The 15,436-nt window shown below is 36.4% G+C and overlaps 1 protein-coding gene across 1 annotated transcript; it reads left to right on the forward strand.

Annotated features, from left to right (window-relative positions):
- Window positions 1–8,303: 8,303 nt before the first annotated feature.
- On the forward strand, window positions 8,304–13,044 carry LOC103502873 (gibberellin 2-beta-dioxygenase 6). The gene is made up of 2 exons (XM_008466996.3): window positions 8,304–9,171; window positions 12,470–13,044. Exons 1-2 carry the CDS (start codon window positions 8,371–8,373, stop codon window positions 12,815–12,817), a joined length of 1,149 nt encoding a protein of 382 aa, XP_008465218.2. The 5' UTR covers window positions 8,304–8,370; the 3' UTR covers window positions 12,818–13,044.
- The last annotated feature ends 2,392 nt before the right edge of the window (window positions 13,045–15,436 follow it).

Genomic DNA, 15,436 nt, shown 5'->3' on the forward strand with positions numbered 1-15,436 from the left:
TTCGTCAACTTCCCTTTGCTCTTACCTCTACCTTTGTCTGAAAAATTAAACAAGAAAGAGTGAGTATAAAACTATACTCAGTAAGGAACCCACTACTAGTCCCGTTAGGTGCATGTTAACTTCCTATTAAAGTCTTGTAAAGTGGTACTCCTAAACTGACACATTCCCGAACATGTGCAATCTATGATCCCGTAGGAACATATTTGGTCTTCAGTGAACATATTTGGTCTTCGGTGAACCCAAAGGAACACCTAGGACAACTGATCATTAGTGTACACAAAGGAAACACTAAGACAATCGGATTGTGAGTGACCCCGTCGAGTCGCTCATAATCATGTTTATATCTATGTTATATTGGACTGGTGATCTCATCGAACTACATAGTCATAAAAGATGGTGATCCCGAAGGACACCCATGTGGATACGACTCTAATAGCTAAAGCTAACAGCACAACCTAGCCATAGCATGTAACATAACATACATTATCATAAGCGCTATAAGTATCGATCATGTCATTTCAATCAAACATTGTCATCAAGGACATAACATAGTCATTATCATCAATATACTAACAGTAATAAACATGGTAACGTCTATCATCATCAAACATCCATATAATGACAATCATTGTCAATAACATCTAGTTATACATTTTGGCTATCATTAATGCATAACTATAAATACATGTGGTCACTTAAATCCAGTTCGAGGATCTAGTAGTAGAATCTCTTACCTGGAGATTAGCTCAAACCAAAATTATCCTAACAATCACGACCAAGCTTCCCAACAGTTAAGTCCTAAACACAAGTGAACCCAATAACTAAAAATTAATAAATTAATTGACAGTCGCCTAAGGACCAAATTCCAATTATTTCCACTTACCAAAGTTGAAGATGAATCCAAATTTATCCTTGGTTTAGGAAAAACCCACGGCTCAAGCTTCCGGATGAAGTCTAACTAAATCATCCAAAAATTAATTCAATTAGGGTCCAAAAATTAATCTTTGATGGGTATGCCAAAAACTCAATCAAAACTTACCAAAATAGGTGAAAACCCCAAGAATAAGCGATGCTCGGCTTTGACGGAATGGTGGAGACGATTGATGATAGAACGAGGCGACGAATGACGGAATGAGGTGATAGCTGACAGAAACGATGCAGCGGCTGACGAAAGCGATGAAACGAACTTGGTGGTGACGAACGGACAGAGGGACGACTCGTTTGTGGGTTGCGCTGTGTCAAGGGCATACTTGTCCAAGGTATTATTTACCAATGGCCGTATGCCCGAATACCCCTAAATTGCTTTATCTTTATGTCTTGAAAGTAGTCTAGGTTAATTCTTTCGTTTTCGTGTCGCCGAGCCACAATGTGACATTTCGCTTTTTCATATGCAAGCCTGCCAAGGCCAAAAATCCCAATATGTACTATAGGGGGTACATGAGTAGTTCGACCCCCGCCCAAGCCTTGTCGCACTCTTTGCAAGCTAAGCTATTTTCTTTGCAATTGACAGTCTTCAATGCTTTCTTTCATGATGTTTTTAACTATTTACTTTCTCTCTCCCGTTTTATAAAAACATTTTCCCGAGAACGTGGAGGGAGGCTACATCATACCACGAGTTTGTCCGCGGGTTTCGAATATTGAACGGTTGACTTATTGATCGAGCAGAACAAGTGCCGCACAATCGTGTTTGAAAGTTGCGATTGTGACAAGTGGTATCAGAGCCAAATTGGCTAATTGACGATAAGACCGAAACATGTCATTTGCGAATCCATCGGGCAAGGCCCAGAAAGATCGACTAGTAGAGCTAGAAGAGCAGATGCTCTACCTAGTCGAAGTTCCCGACTCCATCCGCTACTTGGAGTCTCGTCTCGATGAAATTTTTTAGAAAACTGATAAAATCGATGCGGTAGCTGGCCGTGTCGAAGGATTACCAATACAAGAGTTGTTGGCAAGAGTCGACACTCTAGAAGCAAATATTGGAAGAATTGGTAACTTCGAATATGGGGACAGTTTGTCGGGCTTTGTTGCCCACATGGAAGGACGTGTCAACGAGCTAGATAGCTCTCAAAAGACACTCTTAGAGATGATAAACGACATGTCAGAGGATTTTCGAGCTACCCTCGATGTCGTTTGGAACGAAATCGTAGATGTGAACATAAGATTGAGTCTCACAATGCGAGCAATGACAAACCAAGTTCCGGTTGGAGGAACAGATCCCGTTACTAAGGTGAAGGTTCCGGAACCCAAACCCTTCTGTGGGGTGAGGGATGCAAAGGCCTTAGAGAACTTCATATTTGATCTCGAACAGTACTTCAAGGTCACAAACACAGTCACCAAAGAAGCCAAAGTGACATTGACGATGATGTATATGTATGAAGATGCCAAGTTGTGGTGGAGGTCCCGATACATAAACATACGGGAAGGACGTTGCACAATAGATACTTGGGACGTCCTGAAGAAAGAACTCTGCTCGCAATTTTTTCCCGAGAATGTGGAAATCCTAGCTCGACAAAATTGCGTGACCTAAAACACACTCGCAACATTCGAGAGTACGTGAAATAGTTTGCGGGCCTGATGTTAGACATCCGCGATATGTTAAAGAAAGACAAAGTTTTCTGTTTTGTCGAAGGGCTGAAACCGTGGGCTAAGACCAAGTTATATGAACAAATGGTCCAAGTCCTCACGTCAGCGTATGCAACAGCCGAACGATTGTTCGATCTGACCAGTGACTCTCAAGATGTGAGAAGTCACCAAAGTTCCTCACCTGGAAGGAACAGGAATAGTCGCTCGAGTTCTTTCAAAGATGACGAAGGAGGTAAAGATTTCGGTAGAGATCGCAGACCTTACCAATCAAGCACCGAGAACACATGGCGAAGGTCGAATAATTGAAGCTCACCCAAGCATCCCCTCAGTTGTTTCATATGTGGGAGGCCATATCTGGCAAGAGAATGCTCGAATAAAGACTTCCACGCATTTCAGGTCTCATTAATCACGGATTCAGATGATAAGTCGAATCGAGCTGAGGGTGAAGTAGGCCAGATAGATGGGGGTGAAAAGACTCGAATAGGGGCCATAAAATACTTGTAGTCTCTCCAGAAAAAGTCAGGGGAGAGAAACGTACCAGTGGAAAAAGGCTTATTGTATGTTGACACCTGGATCAACCAAAAGCAGACTAAGAGCACTATGATTGATTCCGGTGCAACCCACAACTTCATAATAGAGGCAGAAGCTAGACGTCTAAGGCTCCGTTGGGAGAAGGATTCAGGAAGAATGAAGGTCGTGAATTCCGTTGCCCTACCTATCATCGGACTAGTGAAACGAACGATGATAAAGTTGGGAGGATGGAAAGGCCCCGTAGACTTTGTGGTTGTAAAGATGGACGACTTCGATGTAGTGGTGGAAATTGAGTTCCTCCTTGAACATCAAGTCATACCAATACTGTCAGCCAAATGCCTAGTGATTACTGGATCTTTTCCCACAGTAGTACAAGTAGATATTCGTCAACCTAACGGATTTAAAATGATATCGACCATGAAACTAGATAAGAATCGCACCCAAGAGGAACCACCATCTGTGGAGATCTCGCTTGGGGTGTTGGGAAAAAGTTAGGAGACAGTCCCCAAGGACACTCTGTGTGTCCCAAAGAAGTGCCATGGTGTGATGCCAAATAGTTGGCCCAAGTCCTTGTCGATGCGAAGGAGGACCGACCATGGGATAGAGTTGCCATTAGAGGCAAAAGCGCATGCGAAGGATGCTTATCGCACGACGCCACCGAAGTTAGCTGTACTTCGAAAACAGTCAAAGAAATTGTCGAGTACGGGAGTTAGTAGACCCGTACAAGCTCCATGGAGAGCCCCAATCCTTTCCCTGAAGAAGGACAGAAACCCACAACAGTGTATTGACCACCGTATCCAGAATAAACTCACAGTTCGCCGCACATATCCACTTCCCCTACTCCCCAACCTGTTTGATCGCTCACGTGGGGTGAAGCGTTTTCCGAAGTCAGACATCCAACTGAGGTACTGTCGAGTAAGAGCAATGGAGGCAGAGGGGCTCGAGACAACTTGTGTCACTGGACTTAGAGCATATGAGTTCCCCGTGGCGCCATTTAGTCTTACCGATGCCAAGGAAGGAAAGCGTTGTTCTGTGTAGGGACAGATAAATGTGTTGGGCCATGTGGTGGAGCTTCACAAAGTTGAGGTGGGAAAGAGGAAGATTGCCGCAACGTTTGAGGGGAGGATACTGAAATCAGTTGCAGCATTACGCTCATGCTCCAAACCGATCAATAGTAATGGGCGGTCCATGAAGGGATTCTTAACAAGAGCAAGCTCGCAGACGGAGTGGATGACCAAGCTGCCGATCCAAGGCGCAACAACGCCGTACGATTATCTGTCAATCTGAAACTGGAGGAAGACAAGAAGTCAAGAAGGTCCTTGCTGACAGAGTAGGAACTGGTAGAAGGCCTACGAGGGAGATGCATAAATTCCTGGTGAAGTGGAAGAAGCCACTCGTGGAGGTAACAGACGAAGAACATGTCGAAGACCTTGAAGCGTGGACGCAGAAGACCGAAGAGCTTCAGCTTCGCCTGTTGACGAGGACGTCAACCGTTTAAGTGGGGGAGAATGTCAAGGGAATACTTGTCCAAGGTATTATTTACCTATGGCCGTATGCCCGAATATCCCTAAATTGCTTTATCTTTATGTCTTGAAAGTAGTCTAGGTTAATTCTTTCATTTTCGTGTCGCCGAGCCACAGTATGACATTTCAGCTTTTTCATATGCAAGCCTGCCAAGGCCAAAAATTTCAATATGTACTATAGGGGGTACATGAGTAGTTGGACCCCGCCCAAGCCTTGTCGCACTCTTTGCAAGCTAAGCTATTTTCTTTGCAATTGACAGTCTTCAATGCTTTCTTTCATGATGTTTTCAACTATTTACTTTCTCTCTCTCGTTTTATAAAAACATTTTCCCGAGAACGTGGAGGGAGTCTACATCATACCGCGAGTTTGTCCGCGGGTTTCAAATATTGAACGGCTGACTTGTTGATCGAGCAGAACAAGTGCCGCACTATCGTGTTTGAAAGTTACGATTGTGACACGCGGCGTGGGTCTTGCGCACGGGTTCGGGTAGGGCAACGGTTGACGGAGCGGCTGACGAACGAAAAGTGGCGGAGGAAACGTGAAGGTGCATGGCGGAGGCGAAAGAGGATGGCTAGGGTTTTTAAGGTTAGGATATCCTTTTCTTTTCTCAATGAAGGAGATGACAACTCCCTATGCCAAATTTAAACCAAAAATAATAATAATATTATTATTATTATTTTATTTTTAACGACCCTCTTTCTTTTCCTTCTTTCCCCAATTAAACCAACCAAAATCTTCTCTCACCTCATTTAAAACTCATAAAGTCTTTTATTTAAATTCAAATTTCCCTCTCTCTTCAACAGAATCACCTTTATCTTTCAAAAATAAATATCTCAACCTAACTATAATATCCACATAATATAATTATCCTAAATAATTACATTATCTTTATAATGTAATTATTTTATCTTCACATCACTTAAATATAAAATCAATGCACAATTAAACAACTTTCCACAAACACAACAATTGGATATTTTTTTCCAAAATATCTAATAAGTTCCAATAAATTTCAACAACTAAATAACACCAAAAAATTCAAAAGTTTAAACTTAAGATAATTAAAAATAAATTATCTTAAATTTTTGGGACATTACACTACATTACTCATATATGATTGGGACATGTTCAAATAAAAAGAATATGTTCACATAATTTTGAATTATTTCTCTTTTTAATAAATTAAACTACGAAACAACATACTTTTAAGTTAGGAAAATTGTATTGGGTGACACAATAAAAATCTAATTTAGTAATATTAACACTAACCTTTTCAATTTTGCAAATATAGCAACTTTTTAATTTTGGTTGATATTTTTTATTTTATTTTTTCATTATTCCAAAATTGCCCTTCGCTGCTGTTTTCTTTTCCTCTTTCGCTTTTCTTTATTGTTCTCCTTCATTTTTCGTTTTCTTCTTCTCTTCTATGTCGTTCTTCACCATTTCTCCTATTCACCTACTTCTCTTCTCCTTGTTTTCTTCTGTCTCTTTTCCACCGTTCTTCTCCACCGTCCTTCTCTTCTCTCTTCAGTTTTGTTCTTTTAGATTTCTCCCTCTTCATCGGCCTTTTTTTAATCATATTCTCCTTGTCTTCTTCTCCTATTCTCCTCATTTTTTCTTCAGGGAAAAAAAGAATTATGTATGTATTTCTTCCCCTTTTTTGAAACCCTAATATTATTTATGTGAATTGGTCATATATTATTTATTAAAATTCAGGCTACAATTTGTTCTTCCTCATCTCTTTTATTTGTTCATAATATCTTTTATCGAAAGGAACTTCGTAGATCAGTTTGGTTTTATTTAGTTATGTTCGATTCTGTTTTTTTAATTTGTATCAATTTTTTATATCAGCGATATGATATACTTATATTATATGTATTAGTTGAGTGATATACTTACTAGGTGTTTTTTATTTTCTCAAAATTGTTGCAGTTCATTGTAGTTATGGTTAAATTGACAGTAATTGTTTTTCAGAGTGGTCAATGGGATGAGCAACATTACTACGTAGACTACAAAACAAATTGTGTTTTGGTTGATTGAGTGATATCATCATTTCATTCTTTTGTAAACTTGATTCATACTGAAATTCAGGTTGAGTCATGTATTGAACTTTCAATTTTAATTTGTTGACTATAGGTAATAATGATGTTCAACATGTTATTAAGATTGTAAACATACCATACAACTGTATCGACAATACATAAAGTGTATCATGCTTAGTGCATCAGGTGTAGTTAATTAATTGAGTCTATCAACAGTTTCACAAATGTATCAACAACATATCAAGTGTTTCAAACTAATAATATGTATCAATGAAGTTTAGCAAGTGATTAAGTGTATGACATCTATCAAATGTATTAGCAAACAAACAAGTGTATCAACGATAGATAAAGTGTATCATTCTTAGTGCATCAAATGTATTTAATTGATTGAGTATATCAATAGTTGAGCAAGTGTATCAACAACATATCAAGTGTTTCAAACTAATAATATGTATCAACAAAGTTTAGCAAGTGATTAAGTGTATTAAATCTATCAAGTGTATCAACAAACAATAACAAGTGTATCAACGATATATAAAGTGTATCATTCTTAGTACATTAAAGTGTATTTAATTGATTGAGTATATCAACAGTTGAGCAACTGTATCAACAACATATCAAGTGTATCAAACTAATAATATGTACCAATGAAGTTTAGCAAATGATTAAGTGTATTAAATCTATCGAGTGTATCAGGAAACAATAATAAGTGTGTCAACGATATATAAAGTGTATCATTCTTAGTGCTTCAAGTATATTTAATTGATTGAGTGTATCAACAACATATCAAGTGTTTTAAATTAATAATATGTATCAGTGAAGTATTAGAGAGTAAAAAAAAGTGTACGAGGAGTACATCAACAAAACAAATAAGGTGTATCAACGGTATATATTGGTGTATCAACGGTATATATTGGTGTATCAACCGTATATATTGTTGTATCAACCGTATATATTGGTGTATCAACCGTATATATTGATATTAGTAATGACTGAAGGGTAGCTTCATAATTTCGTATTTTTAAAATGCGGGTTGGGCTTCAATTTTGCTATTTTTGCAAATGTAAAAATGATGTAATATGAGCCTAATTTATGATACTATAATTGTCATAGAGCCCCTTTAAGTTAAGTATAAACAAGGGATTTTTTCAAAAATAAAAAGTTGACAAACTAATTATACTCCATAGAAAAATTAAAAAAAAATAAAATACATTACACTTAGATTTTTTTTATAAAATATAAATATTTTATCATTTTTGACAATTTTTTTTATTAAAAAAACAATGTAATTATAAAACTAAGAGAAAAAATTCAAAGTTTCGCTGTAGTTTTAGTATAGTTGTAAAAAATGAAATATAAATTTCTTTCACGTCGGGGAAATATAATGAAGAAAAATTCAAATTTGAATTTTATTTTACTTTTGTATAATTATAAAAAAAATGAAACATAAAATAATGTAATCCAAATCAAAATGAAATCCTAGTGAAAGGGGCCCACCTTCATAATTGAAACTGATTTCATGAGCCTATTACACGTGGAATTTAGGATTAAATCAATTTTCGTCCTTTATTACTAATTATTACCTTTTCTTTTTAATTTATTTATTAATACAAAAACAATGCGTATTTAAATATGCAAAAGATTCGTTCCTCCTCTCTTCGTCTTCGTCTTCGTCTTCTCTCTTCTTCTAATGGCTTCCTCACTCAATCACAATCAGCATCCAAACATCCACGGCGGCGCCACCGCCGCTCCCCCGCCTACTCCCTCCTCTCAAACCAACCACCTCTCCACCTCCGCCGCCGCCGACGCTCTCTCCAAGCTCCTCCATCGCTTACCGCCTAATCTTTCCCTCCCTACTCGCCGCTCCCCCTCCGTTATCGCACCGCCGACGATTTCCTTCTCAGAATCTCCTAATCCTGACCTTCTCAACCACCTTCTCTCTGCCGCCTCCGAACTCGGCTTCTTCCAACTCACCGATCATAAAATCTCCTCTCATCTCGCTCTCTCCGCTGAGTCGGAATCCGCCGCTTTGTTCAATCTTTCTGCTGAGAAGAAGGAGTCTCTGTTTCCAAAGAACTGGCCACTCGGTTTCAAAGGCGATGGAGATGAAGAATCGGACGGCAGCGGTGACTCGTTGTGCTTCGATTCGAGGCTGTGTTTTTCCGATTCGGCCGAAATTTCTTTACATTCTTTGACAGAGTTTGTTCTTGAAATGGAGAGCCTCGGCTTGAAGATCGTTGAGTTTCTGTTTCGTGCGATTGGCTTTGAGAATCCAATAGGTGAAGATCGTACTGGATTCCGGTCGCTAGTATGGATATCGGAAGGTTGTCGGAGCACGGAACCGGCAATGGCCGGTGGATTTTATCCATACATTGTTGGATTGCAGTATCAGAGCAGAAACCAGAGGTGTTCTCTGTTAGGGGATTCCGGCTGGGTTGCGGCGGCGGCGGCGGCAGATTCTGTGATGGTCTCGATCGGAGATGTTGCGCAAGTAAGTAAAAACACGCTGTCGTTTCGTTACTATTATTCATTTATTTTAGTACGGTTGCTATTATTTATTATTTTTTATTTTTTTACAAAAGGAGTTATCTCCATAATCTATCTAAGAATTTTAATAATTAATAATTTATTTTAAAATGTCATTAATTAATAAATTGAAAGAGTCTGAATAGCACGAATTGAGAGGCATTGGTCACGTGCGTTCGTGACAAACATGCTTGTTTCACAATTCCAGACAAGCATAACAATCTCTCTCCATTATAATTTGTCAAAATGATTGATGCAATGTTCTCAAAAAAGAGAAAAAAAGAGTTTTTAGTTTACTTTTGGCTATAGATGTAAGTCGGTATTTTTTTAGTATTGGTAGAATTTAAAAAAAAATCACATCATTTCCAAAACTATTCGGGGAAATTTTCAAAAGTAAACCAATTTCGTAATGATTTTTAGTATTGAGCTTGAAAAAAATAATAATTAAGATTTAGGACAAATTGACGATGAAAAGTTAATTTCATCGACAGTGAAATGTTAATTTTATTTTTAATGAAATTTCCTTCTCCTTAACCTACAATATAAAAAAAATTGATATTCGATTCTTGCTCTCCTACCCTGCAAAACCTTCTCCTTCAACTCATCTACAACATCAATGGTGAGGCAACAACAACGGTGAGAGTCGGCAACGATGAGACAATTTTCCATTTTACGCATTTTAATTAATTTATCCATGGTTCATTTTCTTCTTGTCATTTTCCTTTTCCACCTTTTTCAAGGTCTTCTCATTCTCCATCTCTAGTGACCTCCATTTCAAACTTCTATATACAAAAACCCACCATTTTTCCCACCTCATCGTTCTCTTTCCCCACAATTTTCATCTGTTTATTACGAAGTTTAGAAGTTATGTTAATCGGTTGTGTTGGTACTATTTGGTTATAGAGTAATTGGTTTTGGACACCCATGTGTTGGTTAAAAGTCCAAAAAGAAACAATTGTTGTGGGACATTTGTAGAATTTTCATTTCTGGCTTCAGTAGTTTATGTTTGGTCATCACTGATGTCTTGATGAGCTATCCATATGATCCATATGATTATGGAGCTGTGCTTTTGCTTTTTATTTGTGTGAGATTTTATATCTTTTGCTTGTCAATGAATGCTGATTATGTGTTAATTGAGATGACTTACTAAATTTATTGTTTGTTGATTGTAACAATTTGTCGATTTTCTATATGTTGGTTAGCCATGCTTTTGCCTTTGGAGATGAGAAAAATATGTTTGGGATGAAAAATCAAGCTTTCTTGTGCTACTTGTACTAAAAACTAACAATAATTTACGTGAACTAGTAACACCATATAATATACTGGAATAAGAAATATTGTGTTTGATCATATTTACTACTTTAGGAACCATGTGATATGGGAAATGAGAGAAAAACAGAAGATTTAGATTTTGAAACTCAAGGCAAAGTTGCATCGAGATCACCTCGAGTTTTAAAACAACTTTGATTATGCGTTCATAGTGAAAGTCTAGAATGCGTGAGATGTGTGTGAGACGATACATAAGTATGACCTAAAAGGTTTCCTAAACATGCATAAAACATATGCAAAGCCTCCTAAAACACCTCAACTATTCCACATTAACCTAGACCAAAACAACTTTAACTATTTCATATTCTAAGATTAGAATAAGTAAACAACTCAACAATAGAAATAATCTACCCAATCCAAATTAGTAAACAAAAGTATATAATTGATTTCGACAAACAAATAAAGAAAAACAAATCAGTAGACAACCAAACGATAGAAAGTTTTCAAACAAGTTAAGAAACATCCCAGAATCATGAATACAACAGCTACCACAAATTTATATAAATTTAAATTTATATAAATTTACCTGGACAATGGTAAAATGAATGTACATACAATAGGAAAGGGAGAGTATCATCTATCGGGATTTGGCGAAGAAATTAAACAATGAAAGCACTCGAGGAACTGAGTCTCGAAGAAAGACAATGGAAAGACATGCTCTGATGTTCACTGTTGCCTCATTGACGTTCACTGAGGAGAGGTTTACACTGAGTCATGAAGAAAAAACGGGCAAGGAGAGGTTCACTGGAAGAAACGTGTGCTCCAACGTCCCAAGGCAAATTAAAGAAATGTAATGTAAAGGCATGCTTCAACATTCATCGGAGGAGGGGATGAATACGACTTTTGGGTGGATTTTTTTAAAAAATTTTAGGTTAAGGAGAAGGGAAATTTCATTAAGGGAATAATTGACTTCTCACTATTGATTTATCCTAAATTCCAACTTTTTCAAACCCAATCCTAAAAGTCATTAATCCCTCGAAAATTGACCTATTTTTGGCAATTTCCCAATTATTTGGTGTAGTTTCGATGCAAATCCAAACTTTGAAATTGATATGCTAGTCATGGTATATAAATTTAGAGTGCATTTGGATTATCTAAGGGAAAAATGTTTTTCAAGAATACATTTTCTTTTAAACACTTCCTTTAAAATGAGTTTAAAATTTAAACATTTACATGTTTGGTTAGATCTTTTTATAAGTGTTTATATAAGTAATTTTGTTTAAAAACATATTTTCCCAAATTTTGGTTCCAAGTGTTTTCTCTAATAATAGATTATTTTTCAATCTCATTTTTTAAGAATGCATTTTGAAAAGTTACCAAACACCTCGAATTTTTTAAAAATGATTTTTTTTTTTCAAATTTAAACATTTAATCTAAACAGACCCTTAATCTAGATTCGTTGATGACACGAGATTTGGGATCACCTCACATAATAGCTAACACATCATTCTTGTAATTGGTTTGTTGTCAACTAGTAGCCCAAGTAATATCGTCACATTGTTGTAAAGAGATAATCTACTCTTTGTTAGCAATGACAAATTTTTAAATTTTGTGAACGGAACTTTATAGATTAGTAATAACAATCTGAAAAGAATCGTAAAGAGTTGGGCTTGAACGGGTGATTTAGAGAGGGCTAAATGACCAATTTACTATGAGGGCAACTAATGATATTGATATAAAATCAGTTAGGTAGTTGCTCAATATAAAATCAGTTATATATATATATATATATATATATATATATATATATCACATACACACATACATGAGGATGTGGTGGGATAGTGTGAAGAACCGTTGCTTTCCGACTTCTTTTATATGTATAGCTCCCCCACATTTTAATTTTGCCAAACAAGTTGTATTTGGTATTGAGGTTTCAAATTAATCCGACATTTTTGGTCACTGTTTGAATTTGATACACTCAAATTTTACAGGTGTGGAGCAACGGAAAACTCAAAAAAATGAGAGGAAGACCGGTGCCAATGGCATCAAGCTTAGCAAATACCAGTAGCACCAACTCCAGCACAATCTCATTGTCGCTACTCATTACTCTACCTGTTGACACTCAAGTCTCTCCTCTTCTTCTGTCAACTAATGAAAACGAAAAGGAGGAACAATTCGCAAGTGTTCGCGATAAAATGAAAAAGGAAGAGGACGGCGACAACGATGAAGGAAAGGAAAAGGCAGTGTTTCATTCATTTAACTTTGAAGAGTATGCATGGAGAGTGTATCCCGATCGGTGCTTTTTGCTCAAAGATCCGCTCAACAGATATCGAATTTGAATCAATCAATGGATGGATTGAGTTGCCATTATTATTATTTTTTTAAAGCAGACTTCGGAGTCTAATGCATGAAGCTGAGATTGATCAATGTTACGTTATTTAGTTTATGTTTATTTTCCTAAATGTATAAGTATGATTGTACCTTTAATTTTAGCCTTTTGTATCGTATCTTATTTATTAACATATAATATTTTATGCTGTGTTATACAACCTCAGTTAAATCCTAATTCTGTAGAGGCTCTAATATTGTATGCACATCTTTATTTTGTATCGATGGTATTATTAGAGCAGAACTACGTATTTTATTTTCTTCCATTTTAACAATGATTTTTCTTCAAATAGCTTTAGGTCAACTATGTGTTCTTCATCTTTTCTTCTCTTTCAACCTCATTTTTGTCCCTTTTGAATACATTGTTTCACTTTTGTTCTCAATTCAAAAACTTTCCATATCGTTTTCATTCGTCATGTTCGATCTAAGAAATCTTAAATTTGCTCGTATTTGAGATGTCGATTTTACCAAATGTAGGATTTCCAGTCCTTTGCGACAACTTCAGCACCTCACGACCACCATTTTGTCAAATTTCGTGCCCTCCCTTTCAAATCTTCAAACCCTTCGTCTCCTAAATTAAGTTCTAAAGATTTCTACTTTTATTAAAACCAAATTTTATATCTTTCATAACTAACTTGAATTCTGATAGCATTGAAAATACGTTACCTTATTTTGCTTACCTTGGGATCGTTCTTGTATTTTATGTCTCTATTCTTCGACTTTTAGGTATTTAAGCTTAATTAATTCAAGTTATTCCAAGTCATGATGTTTATTTCGGGACAAAATGAATTCAATTGGAAGTTTAGAGTCTTAATGGAGCAAGAAAACCCAAATTTGGAGCATAGAAGGCATGACGTTGTTTGGGGCACCATAATGCAGAAGGTGCTTTATTCCAGCATAGTGCACAGTGTTGTGGCCCTGCCCTATAGCATCGCGACACTATGAAGTCTATGAAAGCAAGCTTTGCACACATTTTCATGGTGTCACAGTGCTACGACATTTTGCTTGATTTATACGTAGCCGCTAACATTCATAATTATTTCCTTAATTGCTAACTCCAAGTCTTGAACAAAGCGTTGCACAATTATCCATGAATAATCAATCCATCAAATCCACTTGCTTAGTGATCGTTAGTATTAAGTTAATTTGCAAATAAGATTTGCATGTGATTTGGCTACATAATTAAGAAATTAGATTGCGTAAACAAATGATGATCCTTATGCATTTTATTGAAAGACATAACTATTTATAGCTTCTTTCTCACTCATAAACTCACAGAATTGATCATTATTTTGGTCTCACAACCACGCTCTAAGTCTAGACAATAGTAGAGAAGATTTAGATGGTTGTCCTTGACAGATTCTGATCAACAACAACAAAAAAGTGAAGATTTGAGCTACAAAGGTCTAGTTTCAGAAACACTGTTTTTGTTCTTTTTTGGAAGCATTTTAATTAATTCTCTAAATTAGTATAATTAGGATGGTATTTGATCTGATTGCTTCCACTGCATGATATATACTTCCTTCACCAATCATGTTTAATCATTTGTTATAGATCTAATTCTAATACATAATTGTTAGGTATAGATCGCAAGATAATGGAAGCTTAGTTAGAATATTTTATTGATTCGACAATTCCAACCTAATGACATTTATCTAACTAGCTTAGGATTGACTTTCCTTCAAACATTCAATTAGGTAATTTCAAATTGTTTGATCGACTCAGTTTTAATTTTGTCCCAAATCCTAATGTCAATTGATTTTCATGTTTAGAATGCTTTTCATATAAACATAAAGATCGAATTCGATGTATAGAACATCACTCTAGCTTCTTTAGGCGTGGTCGTCTAAGAATTTGTACTTCATATGTTGCAATGAATTTAATGTTGGAGTTGTGAATCAAAAGTAAACTAAACAAGTCTCGTGCCAGGTGTTTGTCTCATTGATAATTTTAATCCAATGATCTTTCAATGTGCGCATGTTTTCTTGCTATTGTTTTAATTCATTCAAGTAAAATTGAAACAAATTCAACAATCCCCCTTCTCTCATTTGGTTACTTTACAACAAGTTAATCTCAAGGAAAAATTGATTGGTTCTTTGTATATTAGAATCATAGTGAAAAATGAAATAATTATTTAGTTCTCAATTAAAAGTCTCGACAACTTTTGGTTGATCAAGTCCACAGATGAATGATCTATAAATTGGGAAAATTTTCAAATGTCCCCTTTTTTGGAAAAAAATGTTGAATGACCATTTACTTATGTTAAATTCGAGTGAATTACCAAAATACGCTTGCGTGCACGTGGAAAAGAAGTCTCATTCTCACCTAAGTTTCGTTGTCGTTCGTCCACTAGTCTTGCTCTTTTTGCTCACGCTCTCTCAAAATCACTCATGGTCTCACTCTCTCCCTCTCTTTCATACACACTCTCTCTCCAACTCTCATGACACTATCTCTCTCTCACACTTTCTCTTACTCTCTCGCTCTCACTCACAATCTCTCTCTTCACCGCTCTCTTTTCACTAGAGTTGCTTGTGTGGACTCATCGTGTTGTAGAAGAAGATGGAGGGGAA

Source organism: Cucumis melo, chromosome 10 (assembly GCF_025177605.1).
Source record: "Cucumis melo cultivar AY chromosome 10, USDA_Cmelo_AY_1.0, whole genome shotgun sequence".
NCBI lineage: Eukaryota > Viridiplantae > Streptophyta > Magnoliopsida > Cucurbitales > Cucurbitaceae > Cucumis > Cucumis melo.